At 38.5% G+C, this 24,766-nt stretch overlaps 2 protein-coding genes across 2 annotated transcripts; one reads left to right on the top strand and one right to left on the bottom strand.

The window, feature by feature from the left end:
- The first annotated feature begins 441 nt into the window (after nt 1-441).
- On the top strand, nt 442-9,597 carry bbc3 (BCL2 binding component 3). The gene is made up of 4 exons (XM_079887111.1): nt 442-700; nt 1,970-2,228; nt 5,043-5,224; nt 8,567-9,597. Exons 2-4 carry the CDS (start codon nt 1,982-1,984, stop codon nt 8,666-8,668), a joined length of 531 nt encoding a protein of 176 aa, XP_079743237.1. The 5' UTR covers nt 442-700; nt 1,970-1,981; the 3' UTR covers nt 8,669-9,597.
- A 4,929-nt stretch (nt 9,598-14,526) lies between these two features.
- Nucleotides 14,527-23,713, bottom strand: sae1 (SUMO1 activating enzyme subunit 1). The gene is made up of 9 exons (XM_079885058.1): nt 23,473-23,713; nt 23,091-23,202; nt 22,651-22,824; nt 19,509-19,654; nt 19,337-19,436; nt 19,117-19,222; nt 17,580-17,724; nt 16,306-16,375; nt 14,527-14,893 (listed from the first exon to the last, which is right to left on the bottom strand). The coding sequence occupies exons 1-9, from the start codon at nt 23,571-23,573 to the stop codon at nt 14,801-14,803; spliced, it is 1,047 nt and encodes a 348-aa protein (XP_079741184.1). The 5' UTR covers nt 23,574-23,713; the 3' UTR covers nt 14,527-14,800.
- Nucleotides 23,714-24,766: the final 1,053 nt, after the last annotated feature.

Raw genomic sequence — 24,766 nt, 5'->3', positions numbered from 1 at the left:
ATCCTTTAAATGCATATGAAAAATGACAATTTATGCATATTTAATATATTTTTTTCAGGCAGTATAGGTGTGAACTCACACTGAACTGAACTTGTTGCTTTTTCTAAAGGCACATTTAGTGCTCTGTTACTATGTTCTATATTTTACTATATGATGTCACTTTATTGTATTTTGCTCTATGCAATATTCTATGCAAAACAACAATTCTAAGTGCGTTGTCAACTCTGAGAATGACAATCATCGAGAAGATCTCACACTCAGTACAGCACACTCAGTACATACTACAGGCACGCTACTCCTATTGGCAATAAACAAACAACAATGGGCGTGTAAGGGCTGCTGGTTCCTGTGCTGTCTCGACTGCTCGTGTGTGTGTGTGTGTTTACACTGTCTCTCGCCACGCCCCTCATGAGCATGTCAGGACTTGTTATGAGACTCTCAGAAGAGGGTGTGGCCTAAAGCGAGCACTTCGCGGGAGTGAAAGCAACTCGCTGTCATCATCATAACCATACAGTTTACAACCTCACGAGCACACGGCCAATGACGAATCCCATGAATTGACACACTTTTTCTTTCCTGCAGTTTGTGGAATAACATGAACGGACATTTCACTAAGTCTTTTTGAAGCACGACACATATCTGGTGTCAGAGCATAACAACCCTGGAAAAACATCTACTTACTTGCAACACATTTTTGAAGGTAAGCGTAAATGTGTTTTTACTTTTGTTGAACATGCATCTCTTTGTTTTTTGCAGTGATCGGTAAAAATTGCCTATTTGGCAGCCAGTAGATGTGGCATATTACTGCTCATTAATTATGCACAAACATATTATTTAAATGACAGAATCAACCAGACTGCATTAGGTAATAAAAATCATTAGATGTTTTTTTTTTTTTTTTTTTTATCATGTTAGATCAGGTAGATATTTGCCATTTTCTTTACAGTTTGTGTAAAAATGGGGTTTGATGTTGTCCTCCCCTGCTTAAAAGATTCCAGTTTAAGATGGAAACTGTGTTTTGGAAAATACAGTTGGTTTCTAGCTGGTCTGCTCGTTTGTTCAGGTGCAAGCTGCTAGACCAGCTACCAGGTGGTCAGTCAAGCTGTTTTTTGGAACTGGTAGCTGGTCAACCAACAAATAAACAGCTTGGACCGTCTTAGACCAGCTAAAAACCAGCTAACTTACCATGTTGCAAAACAGAACTAGCCTATCTGCTTATGTTGGAAGAAGTGATTTAGCTAATGTTCTAGTAGCCTACTTACATATAACCGGCTATTTGTATAATAGAACAAGCATTTAAACTATGCTGTATATCAAAGAACTGCCAGTTTCCAAAAACTTCCACCTCTTCAAATCTTTAACCTTGCATCACTCAACAAGTCACCGGCTGTGCGTTTGTAGGTGCCACTTTTCCGACGCTTCATAATTTCCACGTTCACAACATAAGCCCTTGTTGCCAATTGAGAAAAATTGATAAAATCATTGTCAGTGTCGTAATTAGGAAAATGTAATATGTATTCCAGTGGAATTAAGCATTTTAAATGCACTGAGTGTCAGAGAGACTCGCTTTAGCGCAAGATTGTGTTAAAGCGCGCGAGAAGCTGTGTGTGACATCGCGTGCACGGATTTGTTTACAAACACATTCGTGAGCACGAGGCTGCAAGTTTCTGCCATCTTGTGGACGCTCAAAATATAGGTTGCTAGGTCAGACAATCATTTTTTTGTTGTTGATTTTCTTACATTTTATTATTATTATTATTATTATTATTAATTCCATAAAGTCTACATGAGTAAAAAAAAAAGTAATCTTTATTTGGTCTATATAATAATTTTGAAAGTGTTCCCCTTAAAATTTGCATGCAATTATATATGATGTCATTTTTGTCCAGCTGCATTTTTAAACAAACCAGGTGACGTTCAAACAGGTCAGATGTTTTCTATAACATTTTTCTGCTCTTCTCATGTCAAGGCTGTAAGGGGTATGGCCCGACCAGAGATGGACAGCAGGGTGGATGATTGCAACCCCGGAGCACCGAACAGCTGCAGGATGGAGGTGCTGCGTCAGGATGCCTGGCCCAACGGCAGCATCGTTCAACCCTGCCACCGGCACCGAACCATTGCCACACAGACCAGCACTGTCTCCGCACCACTACCCCACGTCCCAACACAAGATGCCTTCAGCTCAGACAGTGTCCTGCAGCAGGACTGTCCACTCAGGGATATTACAGGTAAGGCGTTACAACATAGAGATCATGCTTGTGAAATGATGTTTATGTGATGTGCGTGGTGGAAATCATTAGCATAATATATTTAAATGAGATTCAGAAGACGAAATCAATGGCTTTGACTCCAAGGGTTAAAATGCAGCAGGACGTGCCCTCCCCTCCCCTCCCTTCCCCAGTGAGAGAGCTCAGACATGTTTAGACATGTTCTTTGCTGTTGGCTTCCTGTCAAGTGCTGCTCAGTCCACAATGGCGGCCTGTCACAGAGAATCACGCATCGTCTCAATGTTGTGGTTTCTCTCACTCCTTCCGCTCTCTATTCCTCATATTTTTCAACTAACTTTAGCTATCATTTAACCTTATCTGACACTTCTGCTGACACTCCTCCTTAAAGGCTTTCCTCACTGGCTGATAGCCTGTCCCTGGTCCCTCCCTGTCCTCCAACTGTCCACCCTATCCCAGCCCACCCCTCATTCCTGTCCACCAATGGCTGGATTTCAGCTCAGGCTGCACCGGCTTGCAGTTACCCTGGCAACAAGCCAGAACCCAGCACTCCCGCTTTCTCAAGTCACCTGCGCCGAGGATCAGCGGATTCTCATGGCTGCAGCACTAATCCCCTCCGCGGAGGCATTTTCTCAGTGCGCTAAGCGAGAAAAAGATTTATCATATGCTTACTTAAAGTTAATCTTTAAAAACACCAGTCATTTAATAACACTGTTAAATGTGATCTTTAGTAAATTTCAAAATGAAAATCCATTTTTCATACTGTACATTATAATGCTGCAGTGCCTAAATTCACTTTTAGCATTTCAAACAATTCATTTGAGTCTTTTTTTATATATATATTTAGTCGAAACATCATTCACATTGTAAAATGAATACAGTTCTAAGTGCTTGTCAGTGCATTCGTCAGTATACTGTAAAAGTACACTATTTCAAAGACAATCGAAGTAATTATGAATTACCCAATTTCACAGACATGACTCAAAGGGTTAGTTCACCCAAAAATGAAATTTCTGTCATTAATTACTCGCCCTCATGTCGTTCCAAACCCGTAAGACCTTCGTTCATCTTGGGAACACACATTAAGATATTTTGGATGAAATCTGAGAGCTTTCTGACCCCCCATAGACTGCAATGTTACTACCACTTTCAAGGCCCAGAAAGTTAAGATAAGATAGTAACGACCCTTAAAATAGTCTGTGTGACTACAGTGGTTCAACATTAATGTTAAGAAGTGATGATAATACTTTTTGTGCAGAAAACAAAACAAAAATAAAGACTTTATTCAACAATCTCTCCAAGACTTTAGGCCAAGACTAAAATGCATGTTTGAGCAGTCTAAACCAAAAGCAGTAGGGTTGCAAAATTTCCAGAAACTTTCCAGAGTTTGTTTAAAATGTTCAGGATTTTGGGGGAATTTTCTGAAACTTTTGGAAAGTTTCAGCCCCTTTGCAACCATGGGTATGACTTAGCTATTCGCTGTTTGTTTTGTCCTTATTGTGACATGTATCCGAGTGAAATGGTGTCTTGAATAAGAAAAAAAAAATGTATGGCGGTACTTGATTATGTTCATGGGAGAGCAATTTTGATTAAAGATTATGAGGGCACATTAATTAAAAAAAAATGATGTGCACAGATAAATAATTTATAAAAAAATGTGAATTGCCCATTTTGATTTCATGGTGACTTTTAAGAAGCGGTGGGATGTTATGCCTTGTTAAAATAGCAGTACTTATTCAGAGGTGATACATATTATTGCTTTCCTGCTGTCACCTAAACCATAAGGATTTGAAGTTTCCATTCAATCAATAAAAGATGATGAGTTGTCATATATTTAATCAGATTAGTATTGAAGCTACCGTAACACAATGTGAAAGTTAAATAGAACATAACATGACCTAACAAAACAAACATTGTGGCTCAACATATGACATCAGATGCTAACAAAAGTTACTTAAACAAATAGAGAATTTGGCTCACCAATGCATATGAAATCTCACTGCTATTGTAAGCTCTGTTGAATCTGAATTTGGTTAGATTATCCACTCCTTTGCATGTCTGCCTGTTAAATAGTGGCAGACAGTGGAACAGTCCTATATATCTCAGTTTTGTTATGAGAACACAGTTTTGTGCCAGTGGCACAATTTTACTCCAAGTAGTAACTCTAAATGAACTTAGGTACTAGTTTGACAGTACTACCAGATCGTATGACAACAAATGACGATTATCAGTGGATCAGTTGCATACAATTGCATACAAACAGTAATCTTAAACAACCAGAAGTGGTGTTGCATTTAGTTGAGGAACTCAAATAAAGCCTAAAGTATACTTCAGCCGTCCGCTCCGCGCACTGTCCAGGTAACAAACATTTCGTCATCAGGAGGGTCCGCGGACCTCCATAGATTTTTTATTTCCTAATTAAACTTCTATTAATTAATTAATTATTTTAATGCTTTATTAAATCTCATAATTTTTATTAAATATAACATTTTTTTGGTGTCTAACAAATTATAATCATGTGGTTCTGTGTGCCAACACACAGAAACATGCAGATCGTGATACGATAATCATACAGAGAGGACACCTGCAGACTTTTGACTGTCAATAATGTCAACAAACGCATTTTTCACACGTTTTTTAATTTAAGACGAGGTCAGTTCATGTTGTGTGCCTCCCCAAAAATGTAATGATATTTATCCATTAAACATTTATAAATAAAGAAATGTTCAATCTTTTTTGAACGAATATATACACTCATCTATTCAGGGAATTGTGTGCAATCAATCTAATATTTGTACTCTTATTGTTTTTATTTAGGTACAGAACAGGAACTTCCCCTGCCTGATCTGCTAGCAGACAACCAGAGCTCCTCAGAAGACTCGACGTCCAGCAGCTCTGCCGCCGAGGACGACCCCAGGCTGGAGGAGCAGGCGGTCGAGAGGGTGGCCATACAGCTGAGGACCATCGGAGACGAGATGAATGCTGTTTTTCTTCAGAGGGTAAGGATCACGTTTGTCTAGTTGCAACAGTTTAAATACGCCGAAGCGTCATCAAGTGCGATAAAGTAAACAGGCGCGTACAGGGCATTGTCTGTTTGTTAATATGAGCGAGTGTGGCAGGGCGTGCACAAATGTAGCCTCCAGTGGGTCTTCTTGTAAATGGATCAATATGATATTCACAATCCTGTAGTGAGTGTTGTGACTGGAGTCGAGTTTCCAGTTGTGGCTGAACTTAATAACCTTCCCTCTCTCCCTCCCTCTCTCCCTCTCCCCGCTCTGGATCCCTGTTGTATCGCGTGAGGAGCTAGTGTGTGAAGCGAGCAGGAGAAAACAGAGGCCAATCCCCCCCCCCCTCACCGAACCCACCTCCCCCTCCTTTCCTCAGACAAACACACATGACGTCACTGCTTTTGCCTCTCCGCTCTCTGATTTACCTATGTTTAAGTGTGTGCGGCACTTTCCTCATTTTCAGTAAGAGTCAATTGTTTTGTCTTTTCAGTAAGAGTCACTCGTCCCAGATTCCCGTACATGCTAACACACCTGCACTGACACACGCGATGCTATAAAACAAGTATGTCTCGTTGAGGCAGCTGCCGGCATGGTCATGTGCAGAAAGTCTGCGACCTGTCGTGTGGCCTCGCTGAACTCTGATACCAGTGTGTTTTTACTGGATGAAGGCTCTGTTTACTGTGGCCGGCAGAAGAATGACATGACAGGGACTTCCCTAAACTGAGCAGTGCAACAAAAGCTCAGTGTGATTGTGCTGTATGCATGCTCACAATACCGTTCTCTTTCACCGTAACATGTGAGACCGCCGGACCATAGATCCTCCTCCTGAACCTCTTCTGTCCTCTTTAGTCTCTTCAGTTGTCCAGACACTTTCTCTTAGACTCAAGGGTGTAACCACACTCTCAGAAAATAAAGTACATAATTGTACCTTTAGGGGTACAATGGCTTGTCACTGGGGCTGTACCCTCAAGGGTACAATATTGTACCTTAACCTTTAAAAGAAACGGTACATATATGTACCTTTTAATGCTTTTTGACCCTCAAAAAGGTACATATATGTACCTTGAGGTCCAATAATAAGCCCTATGGGGTACGTTAGTGTAGATCGTAACTTAGGGGACAGAAATGGACTCCTACTGTACCCCTATTTCTGACAGTGCATGTCTTGAACATTGGGGGGGACACATTTTTGTTTCTAAAGCATAAAGAAATAGAAGAGTGACGGAAGTTCTAGGTGTAATTAAAAATTTTCTTTGCAAATAATATTTGAATTACTTTGAATTAAAATTTGAACTCATGTACTTTTATTTGTATGCCTAATTTGTCGAAAACGTAAAACGTGTCTTGTCTCGTCATACTCAGTTAGGAATTACATGAATCATAAATGCATATTTTTCATTCAAAACGTCCATATTTGAGAAAAAAGTTAAGTAGTTTGCATATTTTATATAGTATGTTAATCATGGAAATAGTCTTTAAAAATGAAATATCTATAGGAAATATAATTTGTTAATAAATTATTTTGGTTCATTATATTAATACAAAATTGTATTTACAATAGTATATTAATCATGGAAATAAATAAAATCTTTCAAACTTTCAAATCTTTTTATTTTATAATATAATATTTATATATAGTAATTTCATGTATATTAGTTCTTAAAATCTTACATAATATTAGTCATTGAGCTTTTAATTTGTCTAAGTAACAGATGGCAAAAAGATTGGATGTGTTCCAAAATATTGAATCTGTGCCGCGTAAATGAAGCCTTAAAGTCATGCTGTTGTCTATGATGTCATTAAAATAATTTAAGCAACAATATCGACAAGAAAACCACACAGCTCCTTAATATATATATATTTGTTCTTTAGTACTGTTTACTTGTGTTATTATTTGAAGCAATGTTAACTTAATTTACACATTTTGTTTTAACTTAATTAGCTTTTAAATAAACATGTTCGTCAGCATAATAGTTTAAGCTGTAGTAACAAAAACTTTAAATATGCATCGAAAGATGTAGTAACCCTAACCGCCTCAATATTGTGTCCATATGTCCCATCTTGCACCTTTCTCTGCGTTTAGCTCATTCTTCCACTGTCACTCTCTTGTTTTCCCTCTTTCACTTGACCCCCCCCCATGAAGAGTTATTTTTAGCGGATGACTCATAGCAGCTGTTGAGGAGTAATGTGCTGCCTCTCCTGACTCCTCTGTGCAGACATTGTCTGTCTGAGACTGCCTCACCCCACCTTGTGTCTGTGCACACACACATACACATCTGTGCTAACATAAACCTTGACACTCACTCCCACTCAAACACATCAACGTCACAAAAGTTGAAGCAATTGCCTCACGGCCGCTGTAGGATAGAAGAGGTGGAAAAAGCTAATAATTACACAAAGCAAAAGTTTCGAAATTCAGTTTCCAAACGGGGAAGGAACTAAGACACAGACCTCAAATCGAGTCTTTTGCTTCATACCATTGTGACAAAAAAAAGTATTTAATAGGATTTACAAGAAGTTCTTAATAGTATTGAATGTGCACTTTGTAGTGTACTTCAAACCTCAAGTATATTGTTAAAAAAGCTGTATTTGCAGATAATATAATATTAATGATATAAAAGACCACTTAAGTGTATTAAAAGAGAGTACACTTTCATGACTTTATTGCACGTCTTAATAAGTTTTACGTTTGTAGTACATTTTAAATCATAATGTTTTAATAATCTCTCATCATGCTTTAAAGAGGTACACTTATTTTGATGTGTTGAATAAAACCACATGTAAAGTACATGAGTATAATTTTAACCGTAGTGTTTTATTCAATATATTTATATAAATGCTTGTCAGTACATTTGGCTGTACACTTTATCCATATTTCAAAGACTATAGAAATAGTTATGAAATTACATATAAAGCGAGGGTGGGCAATGTTTTTCATAAACGGTTTTTGTTATACTGGTTGAAAGCCTCTTCGCATCCTGATAGAAATTAATAATAGAAGTCGCCTAAATATTAAAAAATACATATATCTTCTGTGGAAGTCTTAGGACCAAAAAAGGTTCGTCCAATCATTGCATTTGGTCCGAAAGTTCCCATTTAGGTACATTCTTTTAAAGTACATTATTTCCACTTCTTAAAAGTATGCTAAGTGTACTTCTTTTCCACAAAAGTAGGCAGATGATTAGAGCAATATCTGAAATCTAAGTAGGTCGACTGTTTCATTTTACAGTCCCTGAGTGCTTTGCAATGTAAAAAACAAGTTTTTAGTGATTCTTATGTTCCCTATTGCATAAAACACATGATGAGCTCATTCTCCTCTCCTCTTTGTTTCAGAATGCTGACCCACGCTGGCAGAACTGGAGGGGCCTGTACCGCGGGCTCGTCGCATTCATCGCCGACACCATCAATGCTTTCTACCAGGACGGGTTCAGATAAACAGACGGGTTACGTCACAGGAAGAGCGCAGGCGCTCTCCTGCCGACCACTTAAAGACTCTGGGACTTTTCTGCAGGATCAGATGTCACGTTTGGTTCTTAATCTGTGTTTTTTTTGTTTGTTTGTTTGTTTTGTACATCTTTTTTTCATGGATTCTCATGTAGCATAGTGACTGAAGCGTGTGTCCCGGTATAGATGTCAGTAGGAGTGCGTGGCTCTCGGCGCGTTTGCATACTCCTTTGCAACTAACTGCAATGCTGCGAAGTTACAGTAAGCCCGGGTCGCTCTCAAGCAAACAGAGTGATTAGATCTGCACAGCGCCTCGGGGCCAGAGGTAGTTTATGTGTCATGGGTTTTCCTCTCAGCCGCCTTACAGGAGCAATAACTGCGCTGCACTATCAGTCTCCAGTGGCGCAGGGCACGCAACCGCACACCATTAATGGAAAACGGGCGATAATTATTGAGATAATGGAATGCTCACATACTATATTAATGGAGCACAGTTGGATCGTGCCTTGCTAACACCCTTTTTGAACCCTTCCTTTACTAAAGCCATCAGGGACAATCAGCAGATGGTGTGCGGGTAAACCGACCCTGTTGCCCCCTACCTGAATCTACACTTCGGGACACAAATTTGCCACTTAATTCAAAGATTGGTCACCTCCAATGGAGGTACGGGAGTGAGGCTGGAAGCCTTGTGGGAAAGCCAGACCACTAGTTATCAAAATGGCTGGAGAGCAGTGTTAATATTTGTATGGATTAAACATGTACATATTTTGTGAGGAAAAAAAGGACAGGATAGAATAAACAGGGAGTTTTGTTTCTTATGTGTTTTGTATATTTTGATGAAATGACCTTAAAGTACTTAACATTAAGTTCCTTTTTTCGGTTTGAGATTTGTTTTGTTCTGGAAACATTTTTTGGACTAACACTGGAAGCAGTTGTTCTAAAATCCAGTGGATTTCTACTTGCATTTTGTTTAGATTTATATAGGCTATCTGGAGTCCTGTAAAAAAAAAAAAATATTGAAAATCCCCATGAAATGTACTTTTCGCAGATAATTCTCAAATAAATATTTGAGAAGCTCAAGCTAATTTATTTTGTATGTCCATCATTTCTACTTTTTTTTATGATTTATATTCATTTTTCAAGTGGATTAAATAAGCATGGAGATATTCATTAGTGTTGTGTACTATGGACCAAATATCTCTGAAGGTTGTGAGAAAAAATCCATTTGTATTTTCTGCTGTAACTTATTTGTCTACAAAAAGAACTAAACTGAGCCAAACTTCAATCATACTTGAAAAGTTGGTTCTCTAGCAGTCTTTGGGCGGTAATTGTTTCTCAATGGGACATAAGCTATTTTCAGCATTTATGGGTTAGTTTGTGATTTCATTGACGTCCAAATCCAGGGGCCAGTTGCATAAACATAGACATTAGGCCTATGTTAAGATCTAGTATCACCTACTAGCAGTTAGTCCAGGGGCAGGCATTATGCCATATCAATCTACGTTTTTATGTACAAAAAAGTTATAACCAGTCTTAAAGAAAAAAAATTGATGACTTAAGCCCTATTCGGATTGTAATTGTTTCTCGTGGACGTCCGTAGAAATAGCCTACATTTGCATGGCACCCGAGTTGACATCAGTGATAAACTCGGGATGGCAATTTATTCGCGACGGATGAGCGCGTTCTTCATCTGTGATCCTATACGAACCGGGAACGCGCAGCTCACATGGTGAGTCGCATAGTGTCTGCTGTAAATAAAATGTAATTTGCTTGAAATAAAAAGAATAAGACAGAAAACCATTGTAATTATATTATTTCATGCATACGACATTTTATTTACAGCATACAATCATGCGACTGACCACGTGAGCGCGCGTTCCCTCGTTCGTATGATCACAGAAGAACGTGAATAAATAGTTTTATTAAAAAAAATATTTAGACGTCCACAAGATAAACAATTACCGTCCTAATATGGCTTATGAATCAACATGTCAGATCCAGTTCTGTCTGGGCATTATACAGATAATAACACTGTTATGGTTGCAAGCACTTCCCTCAGAAACCACTTTTGAAAAACTGTGGCCAATCGTTGGGAAAACTCCTTTAACCACTCCTTTCTGTTTACATTGGCTTTGTAATGCCGGTACAGAGTTTTCATGGCATATTGTGGATCAGAGATTCCTTTCCTGTGGCTGCCTGTCTCATGACTTCCTGTGAAACAGTTGTGTGGTCTCCTCCTTCCTGTGGCCACCTTTGTGACTTCTCATCAATACAAGTGTTCTCTGATGCAGAAAGGCCTTATTTATACTGTCAGATTTACACTAAACACGTCAGACTAATTTTTCTAACTTTGTACTTTTGTCATTTGGAATTTTTGATGTACATTTTTACATTGATTTTGTATTGTTTTTTCCTTACCATTTTCAATAAATACAAGAATTGCGAAACTGTTTTGATGTTGTTGTTTTTTACGGACATCCTTAAACTCATTTAAAAGGGATTTGACACATTAAATACACCAATTTTCAAAAACTAGCCATAATGGCTGTTCAAAAGTCTTGTCAGTAAAGCCAATTCAATTATATTAGAATATTTTTGCAAAAATATATATAGCCTACAAGATTTTTTTTTACAGTTTTATTAAACACAATATTAATTTAACTTCAACAAATGCTAAAGAATTCAATTAGCTATACGTTTCATTTCCCCTCTCACAACAAAGTCAAATTAAACACTGAATTTAGAGGTATATGATGCTGTACATCAATAACGATAATTCTAATGACTTTGCATTGCAACCATCAAATCAAAACAAATACAAATTCATGTGGTTGCCTACAATATGCATATTTTTATAGGCCAGGGCTAAAATGCTACTTAGTTTAGTATAATATTCAACAGGGGGTCTCGACTCCTTCTCGGCCTCTTTTTTTTATTAAGGGATCATCTGCCTGCATTAAATGAACAGAACAAACCTTTTCTCATGCATGTTTCGTATAGGACTGTTTGACTACTCGTGTTGAGAAAACCACGAGTCTTATCTGAACAATACGTGACAGATTGGGATCCTCTGATTTGCGTGTGCCCAGAACATTTCCCATGCAGGCTCATTCAGGCTTCACCAGTGTTCCTAAAAGGGTTGTTGATCATTTAGACTGTTCTTTATCCTGTCACATGGTTATGCATTTATAGCTGGGAGCAACACATCTGTTCTGAAGTAAGATCGTCTCGCCTTGGGCTCCTTCATGATAAGAGGAAGGTTGCTTAATTAAAATGATGAGCTTAACGCAGAGTCCGTATTAATCCTGCTCTCTCCTCAGCTAGAGAAAGAGCAGTGGATCTTAATCATTCAGGGTCTCTTAACAGCTGCGGCTGCTGTTTCATTTCTCACTACTGGCACTGGCAGCGATGTGAAGTACTTAAGGAATTGGACTTCATTACTGTACACTTCATTATTTTGGTGAAAGTGTACTTGAGCACCATTTAAAATGAATACTTGTACTCTCAATGACATTTCCAAGAAAAAGAAAGTACTGTTTACATGTTTAAAACAACCAATGAAATCCATTTGAATATAAATTGTAAGTGTCCATAATTATAGTCATTCGTCTTGTGAAAAAAACCAAAAACATTTTGTGAGTCATCACACTGTCTTTGACCTTAAGTGATGCAACTACTGCTGAAGATGGACCAACTGGATTCAAGTAGCAAATGGACAATGATCTGTCAATAAACAACAATACACCAAATATTAATATTAAATCAGCTGCTGACACCTTTAGGTAACCGGTGTAAGGATATTGGTATCAGTTTAATGTTTGAGCCTTACATTAGGACTTTAAGAAAATGTTGACTACACAGGTTGCTTTACAAAGTCATTTTTTGATCTTTTCTTCTGTGTGAAGTACATTTGACTGAAATGGGTTATAATGGATGAAGGCAGATCTGAACGTGAGATTGACTGTAAGAAAGACTAAACGATTGGAGAAGTCCAGCATATGTCACCAGAGAGAATTCTGTTAATTCACTGCAAGATTGAGTTAAATTATTTAAAAAATTTGGATCAAAAAGGTAAACAAATAAACATGCGCTGATGAATAATTCACAAAGCTAAATAACATGCATTCAGAAAAACAGATTTTTTGCTAACTTTAATAAAAAAAAGTTTTCAATTGTTTAATAAAGTTGTTTTTGCCTACTTGTATTTAAATCAAAATTTTGACATAATACTCATTGAAAACATGCACATAACTGTGACATGTACATGTTGGTAGAGACATCCTGTCTGCTGTAGGAGTTTTGCCTCTCAGTGAACTTTAACAGCTGTTTTGTTATTATTAGCACAGTACAGTTAAAAAATCTTTTCCATGCTGATTTAAACCTGCAATGATAAGAATCTTCAAAAAGTTTGGCCTATTAGTGGTACCCAGTAACCCACGTTTCCACTGTCAATGCTTTCCCTGAACCTAAAAAAAATTAAGAACGGTTACGGGGCTTGCTGCCACTCCCACTAAGCACCTGCTCAACCAGTCTGACCAGTCTCCTCATCTGATTCAGAATGACTCACCCATGCTGTTGTCATTAAAGGCTCACGTTTATTTTCCATTTAAGGCCTGAAGTCCTGATTTTGCATGTCTGCAGCACAGTCGCAACATCATGTGTGACCAAACAAATGTGACGCATTTAGTGCTGTTTGTTCCATTACAAGAGGCTGTAGTTTCCTTAAAGGAACACACCGACATTTTGGGACTTTAGCTTATTCACCGTATCCCCCAAAGTTAGATAAGTCCATACATACCCTTTAATCTCCGTGCGTGGCATAACTCTGTCTGACACACCCACTGCTAGCCTAGCTTAGCACAAAGACTGGAGGTAAACGGCTCCAGCTTGCATACTGCTCCCAATAAGTGACACGTGGGCACTGCTACTTGGGCGGAGTGATTTGCTCACCTCGCAGCACCTGAGAAGCCCCGTGGTGAGGAGCAGAGTTCGCTCAGAGTTGGAGTAAATCACTCCGCCCAAGTAGCAGTGCTTCGCCTTCTGAGAATATAGTTCCCAGTATGTATACAGTTAGAAGATGGCTATCTCATGTGACTTTGTTTTTTGTGCACGCTGTGACTATACAAATCACAACATGTAAATAGGAAAATGTTGGCGTTATTTTGTCACTTATTGGGAGCAGTATGCTAGCTGGAGCCGTTTACCTCCAGTCTTTGTGCTAAGCTAGGCTAGCAGTGGGTGCGTCAGACGGCACACACGGAGATGAAAAGGGTATGTATGGACTTATCTAGCTCTGGGATACGGTGAATAAGCTAAAGCCCCAAAAATTCGGCGTGTTCCTTTAAGCACATGGATGGACTATCAATCATGTCGAAAGTTACATTACGTTCTTTTGCATTCCTCTTTGCCTATAACTGGACGGGCAGGATCATTTCCTTCTATGAAATCATAAAAATCAAAACATATGAGTGCCTACTTGCCTCAGGGTTATAAACCCTGCAGTACCAGTCCAGTAAATGACATACCTGGGCTGAGCTAATAAAAGAACTTCCCGTTACGCACGTCACCCAAAAAAATCCCTACACCTGACAAGATACGTCAAAATACGCCTCAGGCTTTCACTACACAAGCGTCAAAATAAAAAAAATCACCCGGCCTCATTTCAGAGTGGGAATGGGATGATTTGTGTTGTTTAATTTTCTGAAATAAATGGCTCAAGGGAGCATTAGACATTTCTGCATTCATTTCAAATTCCCTTTAAAGTGGTTTGCTTCATTTTTTTGCAATTTAGCATAGAAAAGAGACCTTAGGCAACACATTAGAGGAAATTATTGAAATCGATGACTGGAGAAGCACAAAACAATCCAAATCATGTTTATTTCCATTGGCCTTTTATTATTTTTAATACAAAACGTAGAAATCACATAACCCTGCTGAAAAACGTGCGCATGAATATTTAAGAGCGTGTGGACAAAATGTTCTCGTTGCTCTTGGCATCAGTCGGTGTGTGGCGTCCAAAAGACAGATTTTGATGCCTGCGGCCACTGGCAGAGGATGAAGTCCATGGTGTTTCGAGAGCACACATGCATCGCCACACATCTCTCCGTGTTCTCTGGGGGCCACTTATTTGGATCCGAAGTAGTCGACCACTCCACTGCCCTTCAGGCCGTCGAAGAAGAAGAAGTTCCTGTGCGGAGCATCTCTCTGAGACAGCGCCTGTCAAACACATGCAAACATATCTCCTTCAGACACATCAGACGCCACAGACCTACAATTCTGCAATGAAGTGCTTTGATCGAATGCGTCGGACACATTCTCTGTTGTGGCGATGAAGACCGATGGGCGAGGGGCAGCGAGGAACAGAGAGCCATATGCGAATTGCAGCCTGTTTCATCATGCAGGGAGATGGTGAGACAGCCTGGCTTCACTCCACCGCCATGTGGGTTCAAGGCCTGCCCAGCCACCGCCTCCGAGACCATGGCGTTCACTCCATCACCCCACACAGCCCTTATCCTCAGCCTCACAAAGACCCCACCGCATCCCGGCCCGGGCTATGACATCACCCTCTAAGAGAGACATTGACGTTTAGCATTTACTGTATTCCGTTGTGTGTAACTGGAATGGGTTTTTGTTTTTACATGGCCTACGCAACAGGAGATCCTCCTTATGTCCATAATCCAGGTGTAATTATCCACTCTGGACTGACTGATTACATCACTACGCTTTGTCTTATTTAATCTCGTTCAGTTTATGGAGTCATATTTAGAAGATTTCAGCAGCTCTCCGCTGGATTTCATCAGTGACCGGAATATTACCTCGTCATTTCTGGCATTTACACACTGTCAACAGATAAAACTTTTGGATTTAGCCCAGATTCTGATGGAGAGGGCAGCTGCCATTCGCTTCTCACTGTGCCTCATCAGAAAAGTCACTTTCGCAGCTAGTGAAAGCGGATGGTTTTGTGGAGAACCAGAATGAAAGGTAATATGGAGGAAGAAAAAGCAAAAAGTGTATTCATTTCATGTGTAAATGGAACAGTAAAAGTTACAGTAAACAAATCTACAATCACGACTTTAGGCAAGTATAAGGCCTGGGGATACCAGCATAGGGTCCTACCCAGATTGCTCTGGCCACTGCTTGTTTATGAGATACCCATCTCTACTGTGGAAACAACAATTTGAGGAGATGGTTGGGCGTTCTGAAAAGCTTCTGCTCCATAGGCATGTAGAGCACAGACAGCAAGCTGCAGCTGCCAGTAAAATCAGTGGTGGAGGAGTAGAAGGTAACAAAAACACGGCAGGCTGTGATGCTGTGAGACAGTAAAGACGCAAGAGAACGTCAAGCGGACATTGAGGTTAGAAAAGGTCACGAGTGGTTAGCTGGCAGAGCATTGAGGGATGCTGAGGAGCGCCTCCATCATGCTGACATCGTCGGGTTTAAATTTGACGAAACATCGAGTAAGGGGGTGCCCATTTGATAACCCACAGAAGCTGTAAACTCAACCAAGTTGGAAGAAGTTGTCTTGGGAGGAAGAGGGAGATAGCGATGTCAATGGCTCAGAGATGGTGCAATGGGAGTACCTGTAATGGTACGTATTTTTCATAGACGTAAATAGATCAAAACCTCACCTTGACAATCTCTTGTCCAAGAACACCTCCGACTACAGCGCTCACTGGGGCCATCTCAGAGAAACAGTAACTGTGAGGAGAAAACACAAGCCGGGAGTTGTAGTTAACTTGGAGAGAAAAGCACAAAGTACAATTCAGTTTTTATGCGTAGCTTAGTATATCCGAACAGCTGAACGCATGTACTCCATTTGATAGTGTGCGTGAACACAGGCGCTCAATACATGCACACTAGAAAGTTTCATATTTGTCCAATTTTTTATTTCTCACCATTATGATTGATAAAAATGTCTTCTACTCATTTAAACTAAAGCTGCGTGTTTCCCTTAACCACTTTACGCAACTAATTTGTTAAAAATAAAAAAATATGTGACCTGAGTTTTTGCGGTTAGAAAAATCAGCCTATGCATGTGCAATACACGCGTACTATGATGCAACAAAATGATCACGCACAGAATGTCGGAATTAATATAATTATAAGATTCTGACTTGTAAAAAGCGTTCACGCCCTCGTAGAACTTGTAATTACAACATGTAACCTTTGTGAATTTTCTGAGAGCTCCGACTTTTACATTGTGAACATTGTACCACCTGACCGTGGCAAATTTATTTTGCTGTTGATCGTGTTGACATAGAAGCTCATAATACCGAGTCAGAGGACGTGAAGATCATGGGTTATTATCTCGTAATTGCGGTAATTACAACATGGCATGAATGCCATGGATATGTATACGCAGATGCCACATTCGACTGTTCCAGACATGTTGACATGTCCGCCATCTTGGTACGACCAACATTTCAGATGCTGTTGTCACTCAACCTTTATGGTTGCAAACGCAGTCAACTGCTCTTGAGTGTTCACGCCGTTCTGATATGACAGACGGCTTACATATAGCAGTCCATTGAAACAGCTGCAAATGAGGCATCTATGTGTATGTGTCTATGGTGAATGCAGCGTGTACACTGAACTACACTTTGGGCTAAACTGAGAAGATCTACGCTACATTGCCTCTCCTTTTTCTTCTTCTTTTAAATGCCATGCCTGCCTCTGACTAGTTAAAAATAATTCATCTTTTAAAAACGCTTGCATTCAGTTCCATTCCGTTGCACTCTCTCTACTTAGAAACCTGGTCAGGGTCTGGTGAACCTGAAACCAGACTTAACTATCTTGGTCAACTAGACGTTCACCTACTAGATTTGCACATACTTGGTTGGTAGGAAAAAAAAGATGCTGGAGAAACTTAACGTGAACACCAAGTTTCCGGGTCAGTAAATACCTGACAAAGGTGTTGGGGAGCAGCTCCGAGCTCAGGCCCATGGTCTCGAGAACATCATCGCGGATTTGCAAGAGCAGGTGAGAGTCCTCACCAAAGCTGTCTGGTTGAGGATCACGACCTTTATCTGTGCGAAACTTCAGTAGCACTGTTGGAGGAAGTAAGTGAAACTGAGTGGGGAAAGAGTGGGTTTTCCACATTAAAAGAGGACGAGTAAAGGAAAGACGAGTTTGAAGATTTGTGCAGCACGTGAAAAGGCATTCAGCCCCTTTAGGCTATTTTCCAAAGTATCACTTCCCCTTTTTGACTGCCCACCAACTACAACACAAAGAACCTCAGCCCACTGCATTTCCACCTGGCAGCGAAGCACACACACATACATCAAAGAAACACACACCCACTCATTCATGTTATCTCACTCTATCTGGCACATATATACAATTTCAGGTTTCATAGCTGAATTTCTTTATAGAATTTTCTCCAGATTGTGAAAACATCTGAGGGTTAGGAAAAAAAAAATCATTGATGTAATAGTCGCACCACTGGGGTGATAAAACCTCAAATAAATCAGTGAGTTAAGACAGAGGAAACGGCTCTTCCTCAAAAGCTGTTTGAACTGATGTGTGGTATTTTTGAGCACAGAAATGTATTTAAAGTCTTGCTTCAGTGCACAAATAGGAAGTGTTATTTTTTCCATAAATGTAATACTAGATGTACTAGAGGGAGGGGCGGAGGTGTAGTCAGAGTCTGCTATAATGATAGAGAGGTGCGGAGGTGGCATGTTTTGTTTTTGAGAGCCACTGCACATGACTGGCCATGGACAGCCTGTGATGGAAAATGAGCCAGTCTCAGTGAGGACACCAGGTGAGCACTGGTATAAAAAGAGAATTGTTGACAATAATTACACAGATCAACAGGCCCTCCCCCTGATAACGATGTGCAACAGACTGCAGGAAGAACCTGCAATGTGTTCAGTCGCCTAAACAAACTGAACCACTTAAGACCCTGTTTGCACCTGGTATCCATCTCAGGTGATACGATCACAAGTGGTCAGCAAAGCAATATAATATAATATAAGATAAGATAATATAGAGCTCCAAATCATCATATTAGAATGATTTCTGAAGGATCATGTGACACTGAAGACTGGAGTAATGATAATGAAAATTTAGCTTTGCCATCACAGGAATAAATTACATTTTAAAATATATTCAAATAGAAAACACTTATTTTTAAATTATAATATTTCACAATATTATTGTCATTTTGATCGAATAAATGCAGCCTTGATGAGCATGAGAAACTTCTCTCAAAAATTAAAAAAAAAATCTTCCTGGCCCAGGAAGTAACATATATTTATGGGTTTTTCCAAATCGTTTCTATCCTACAGTTGTCTAAAGACAGTCTGGAATATAGTACGGACAATAAAACTGAAGATCAATCAGTAAATTCCACAATTTAGGAAGGAAACACCTATTTTCCCATTCTTTTTATCTGATTAATTGAATTTTGAATATATTTAAATAATCTGAAGGTGTACCTTGCAGAAGAAAGTAGTCTGTAGGAATGCGCTTTAGGTTGCTTTTGGCTTTCTCATTCGTCCAGTCAACCTCCAGGGCTTCTTTGAGAGAGCAGAAACTAGCAGTCTACATAAAGAGAGATTGAGGAGAAAAGTTAAAGCATTAATTTAACTTTGAAAGGATGTGAGTGAAAACTGAAAAAACACAGTTTACAGACATCAACTCTACAAACACACCAACCTTTTTCACCATTGTAGTCTCATTGGGGTCGACCTTCGGTTTCTTCGCCTCAGGACCGTCATTGGCCTCATTAGACCCTTTCACCACTTTCGGCTTTTCTCTGGCAAGTTTGATGATAATTAGGAACATAATTTTTTTTTCATAAACTTTTCATATACGTTTCATGACTTACTCTACATAGTGATGCTCCTGGCCGAGGTCGGAGAACATGTATCCATGGTAGCCAAACACGTCTCCACAGAAGACCTTAATGTTCCTGGAGGCACACAGCTGGTCCACTCGCACCATGAGGTCTTTGGAGCACCTGGTCAGACAAATCTGAACAAAACAACATGCATTATTATGTGGTTGTTTTCAAACCAGTGACCTTGATGCATCCTTAAAACGCATCTTGCTAACAGAAATTGGAGGAACAAAAGTTTGGCAATGACCGACAACTGACCAGAACATTAGCACTCTTATCCAAGGTCCCAAACCTCTCACACCCCCCATTTTGGGTTTGAGATAAGAATGGGGTGGCGTATTAATACCCATCTGATATACCAATGGCATGTGCCACTATGCGTTAACTGGGTGTATCTTGAAGGACAGCTGAATCATCACTTTATCTGCTGAATTGGGTTTGTTTACTATTTATTTTGGTTGTTTACTTCCCTTGTCAGAACACCATCTGTCACTTCATAACTTAAAGTACACCTGAAACGAACTGATTATCTAAGCAGGCCTTTTGAAAAGATGTCCAAAGGTTACACAATCCACACCTGGATATCAACAACACTTCTCAGAAATACTGTTGCAATGAAGTAGTGCCCTTAGGAGTAACACCTTCACTACTGTTCAAGTTCATCTGGGACATTATGAAACATGTGGCGAGACATTGTCTTTTGACACATTCTTCCTGTGAGCATTACGTGCCTCCAGGCAGCCAGACGACTCCAAAGAACACATCTTTATCAAGCAGTGACCTCTAGAGGATGCAAAGAAGAAACAAATCATGCCACAATGGATGGAATATCAATCAGAGCTACCAGCATCTACCATATACCTCCGCTAAATAGGTCAAATCTTTAATACACTACCTTCAGTCCTTCAAACCGTACACCCCAGCCAGGCCACTTTGAACAACTTCTTATGTAAACCTAGCCTACAATAAAAATAAATAAATAAACAATAAAAGTATCATAAAGTGGTCTATGACTATATTCTATGATGGCTTTGTGTGAGGAACAGACTGAAATCTACGTTTTATGGACAACTTCTATGCACTTTTGCATTACTTTTGAAGCTATAAAAGGTCATGTGACTATAAATGTAATTATGGAAAAGGATGAACAGTACATTATTTTCTTCTTGTGTGTTCTACAGAAGAAAGTAAGTCATGCAGGTTTGGAACAACATGAGAGTGAGTAAATTATGACAGAATTATTAATCAATCTTCATGTCATGTCTTTGATGTTATGCATTTCCACTCCATAAGAAAATAAATAATGCTTTTGTAAATAATTTATAATTAATAATGCTTTTCGGGGTTGGAGAGCATGTATCGATGGTAGCCAAACACATCTCCACAGAAGACCTTAGTGTTCCGGGAGGCACACAGCTGGTCCTCAAAAATAAAGAGAATAAAAGATAAAAAGTGGAATATATGGCATACTAAGTTATAATTGAGATAATAAGTCAAAATTATTACATAAGGGCTAAAGGATGGCATGTTAAGTCAAGCCAAAATTATGACATACTAAGTCGTAATTGAGATAAAATCTAAAATTATGACTAAAATGACTGACTAAACAAATTATGCAACTTCATCATAACTATGACATGACATCATTATGACTTTTTATATCATCAATATGAGTATGATGTTTTTTCTTATGTAGCAGAAATGGGCCTCCATAGATATAAATCACTTATTTGTGATTCTGAAAATCAACACCTGCACTAGCAATGCTTTGTACTTGTTGCACAAAACCTTCTAGTACGTGTCGTCTCAAATGATCTTTTAATGTATGTTCAGGTCCTGACAATGAATTAATTCAGTGTATTGTTGGCTATCTCTTTACTAAACAACATGCGCTGTTTATTAGGAAATCGCATGTTAAAAAAAGACCACACATAAACAAGAGAAGACAAAGACATACACACGCAATGTTTTCTGTGCACTTCTCAACGAAATATCAAGAGAAGCAGATGAAAGAGAATAGATGATGTTAACCCCCCTCCCTCTTCTGTCTGCGTCCCACCATCTCTCCCCACTCCTCCTGAACTCTCACTAGCACTCCCAGAGGGACAGTTCAGACAGCTCCCAGAAAGAGAGAAGATGAAAGACTGACTGTCTGTGCTTTGAACAAGGTATGTATGCTGACTGCATCTTCCACAGCCAACAACAGAGTCCTGATTTATAGAAAATATGGCCTGGAACATATCATTTGCTTGGAAAAGAGCACACGCTTGGAAAAGACCAAACTCAAAGAGTCAGATAAAAGTCTGTGCCTAGATCTGACGCTGGCTGTTCATAGATGGGTTCACGCTGAGGTTTAGGGGAAAATAAGGGAAAAAAGAAGATATAACCAGCCTAAACAAAAATGATCAATTGTGTATAGTGACATCTAGTGGACATGAAAGGCACAAAGGAAAACAATCTATCATTGATGAACCTCAATCACACCTGATCCTGATGGTGATAAAAAAGTGTGTTTGTATTTGAATTAATTATTAGAACTGCCCATTACTATATTCATAAAGTCAAAATGGAATGATAAAAAAAATCCAAATTTTGAATTTTGATGTTAAATTATCTTTGGAAACAATATCAAAAAGTAAAAACTTAAAGCAAGGAAAACTATACAGCTGTTTAATAGGTAGGCTACAGTTATTTTCGGTAAAATGCCTTTCTCTTCTTTTTTGTATTTTTCTTACCCCTGGCATGTTTAGTTATAATGTACTCTTATTATGTAAGTTTTGTTCTTATTAAATTTCAATAAAAAAAAAAAAAAAAACAATCGCACCTGATCCATCTTAAAATTACTGCAAGTCAAAAAGACAGTTCCTGTCCATCAAACTTTCCATAGAATTATTACATTTCTTATGGGATTTTTGTACAAAAAGATATATTGTAATATGTGCTGTAAAGTTGCATAACAAATTTGGTCCAATGCTGTTTTGCATGATTTTATTCTATTTTATTTGCAATGCTCTTTTGTATCTTAAATATTTGTTTGATGACCAATAATCAAATAGTAGTTTAATAAAAGATTGTCTGTCTGTCTTTTGTGTGCTTTAGGTATGTCAAGTCTACAGATTCTGGCACTCACCGCATCAAACTGGAAGAAAAAGTCATCCGGCTTGCTCTCCACTGGATCGGTGTCTGCCTTCACTTCCACCATTGGGTTGAGGAACTGAGCTCTCTCCAGAGAGGCCCGAGCCTGGTTTTTTCCATCTGCATCCACAGGAATCAAGAACTGAGCACGTCTGGACTCCTCTGTCACCTGATTAATGGAAGTCATAGAAAATACCACTTATTTAGGTAGCTATAAGGGTGCTGTTAAGAGCCTCAGTCACCATTCAATTTTATTGCATGTCTTTTCCATACAATAAACAAGTATGACGACTTCTTGTCATTTTGCCTTAGGCTACATCTCCTTTTCTGTCCCACAGTGGAAAAAAAGTCAGATTTGGAAGAATATGAATAAGAAGGTGAGAGAATGATGACAGAATGACGTGAACTATCCCTTTAAGTCAGTCTAATTAATACCTGCTCATGGTCCAGGAGAGTCAGTCCTTTGACTCCAGCCAAAATAAGGTTCTTTGCTACTTCTGCTCCAAGCCCCCGGAGTCCAACAAGAAGTACACGTGATCCCCTAAGTCTGAAAATGCAACATTTATATAAACGTCATATATTATGTTACATTATATTGTTTACTATTTATGCACAACTAGCTCAAAAATGAATTCGTGGGGTGGCCCGTATTTTTGTTTCAGACAAAAAGCACGAATGTGAAAGATTCACAAATAATGCGTTTGAAATCATGTTTATTATTTCTGCTAGAGAATTATTCTTAAACAGTCGAAAAAAATATCTTATAATAACATGAATGCGTTTGTTCTTTATGTACGTTATCGAATTGTCCACAAACCTCTTTTGAGCATCCAGACCCCAGAGGCGAATCTGACGATCATATTGTGCAGCCTCCTCCTCGCTGATAATATTGTCTTCTTTTTCGATGGTATCAATCATTTCAAAATATTTCCGTTTTTAATAATACGTTGTAAGAAATTAACTGAGAGGTTAGTTTGAATATTCTACGCTCTGTTTTTTTCCACTGCCCATTCAATGGGACAAAAGTGCCGCTTAGAGATACTCGTAAGGCGCACAATGATGACGTATGAGTTGGGCAAAAGCGCCAGATTCAGAGCACAACAATGGACATGGATACACTCTCAAGCTTTTAAATACATCACACAATGTATTGAATATATGTTTGAATTCTTATAAAGTCCTCTTAAAGTCCTTTTAAAACATGTCCTCCATAGAAATAGGAAAGAATATGGTTTCATCATTTTTGTTTTATCCAAATACCATTGTGTTATAATCTACTTACATATAAATAGAACATAAGTCTCTTTATAACATTGACTCATAAATCACATTAGAAATTCAAAGAATAAAGTGTATTTTTTATTTTTAAACATTCTCAAAGAATTATTCAAAGTCAATATAGCCTATATGAAGATCATACTCGATTTTCATTTTAAACAAAATTGAACAGTATAATCTACAAAATAGTAATAGTCTTAACCTTTTAGAGAGATAAAATATTATGTTTATTGGAATATACATAACTGTTTATATCATTAAGTTATTGTTTCCAGGAGCATGCTCAATATACATTCAATTAAATATTTTAGTCTATAAGAAATTGATATTTTAATCCAAGACAATATAGTTTAATTAAGGGTGGGATATATCTATTTATGGACAAAACTGTTATACAATAATGCTCCCAGGGCAGGAACTTTTAAAAAGCAGGACCTTTTAATAAATAAAAATATTTTTACACCAAGCCAATACTATTTCATGTTACAGAACATTCATCATAGCCTTTTTTTCTGGACTAGACATAATTTATATTACAGGAACAACTGATCGTGTCACAGAGTCAATAGGCATATCAGACTTACTGTGTTGAAGTTTACTGGCGATTTAAAGCAATGGTTCACATCACAACCACGGGGCCAGGGCCCAAACCAAACGAGCCCCAGGCCAGAATGACTTATTTCAATTATTGTTATTATTACTATAATTCATTTTAGTAATACTATTAATATAGGTTATTAAAAAATATCTTTATTAAAAAAATAAAAAGAAGCATGCAATCAAGTAACTGAAATATATTATAAAATATTTTTTATTATTATTGAATAATCTGA

This window comes from Squalius cephalus (genome assembly GCF_949319135.1).
Source record: "Squalius cephalus genome assembly, chromosome: 11".
Classification (NCBI taxonomy): domain Eukaryota; kingdom Metazoa; phylum Chordata; class Actinopteri; order Cypriniformes; family Leuciscidae; genus Squalius; species Squalius cephalus.
This window is presented reverse-complemented; position numbering and strand designations above follow the sequence as displayed.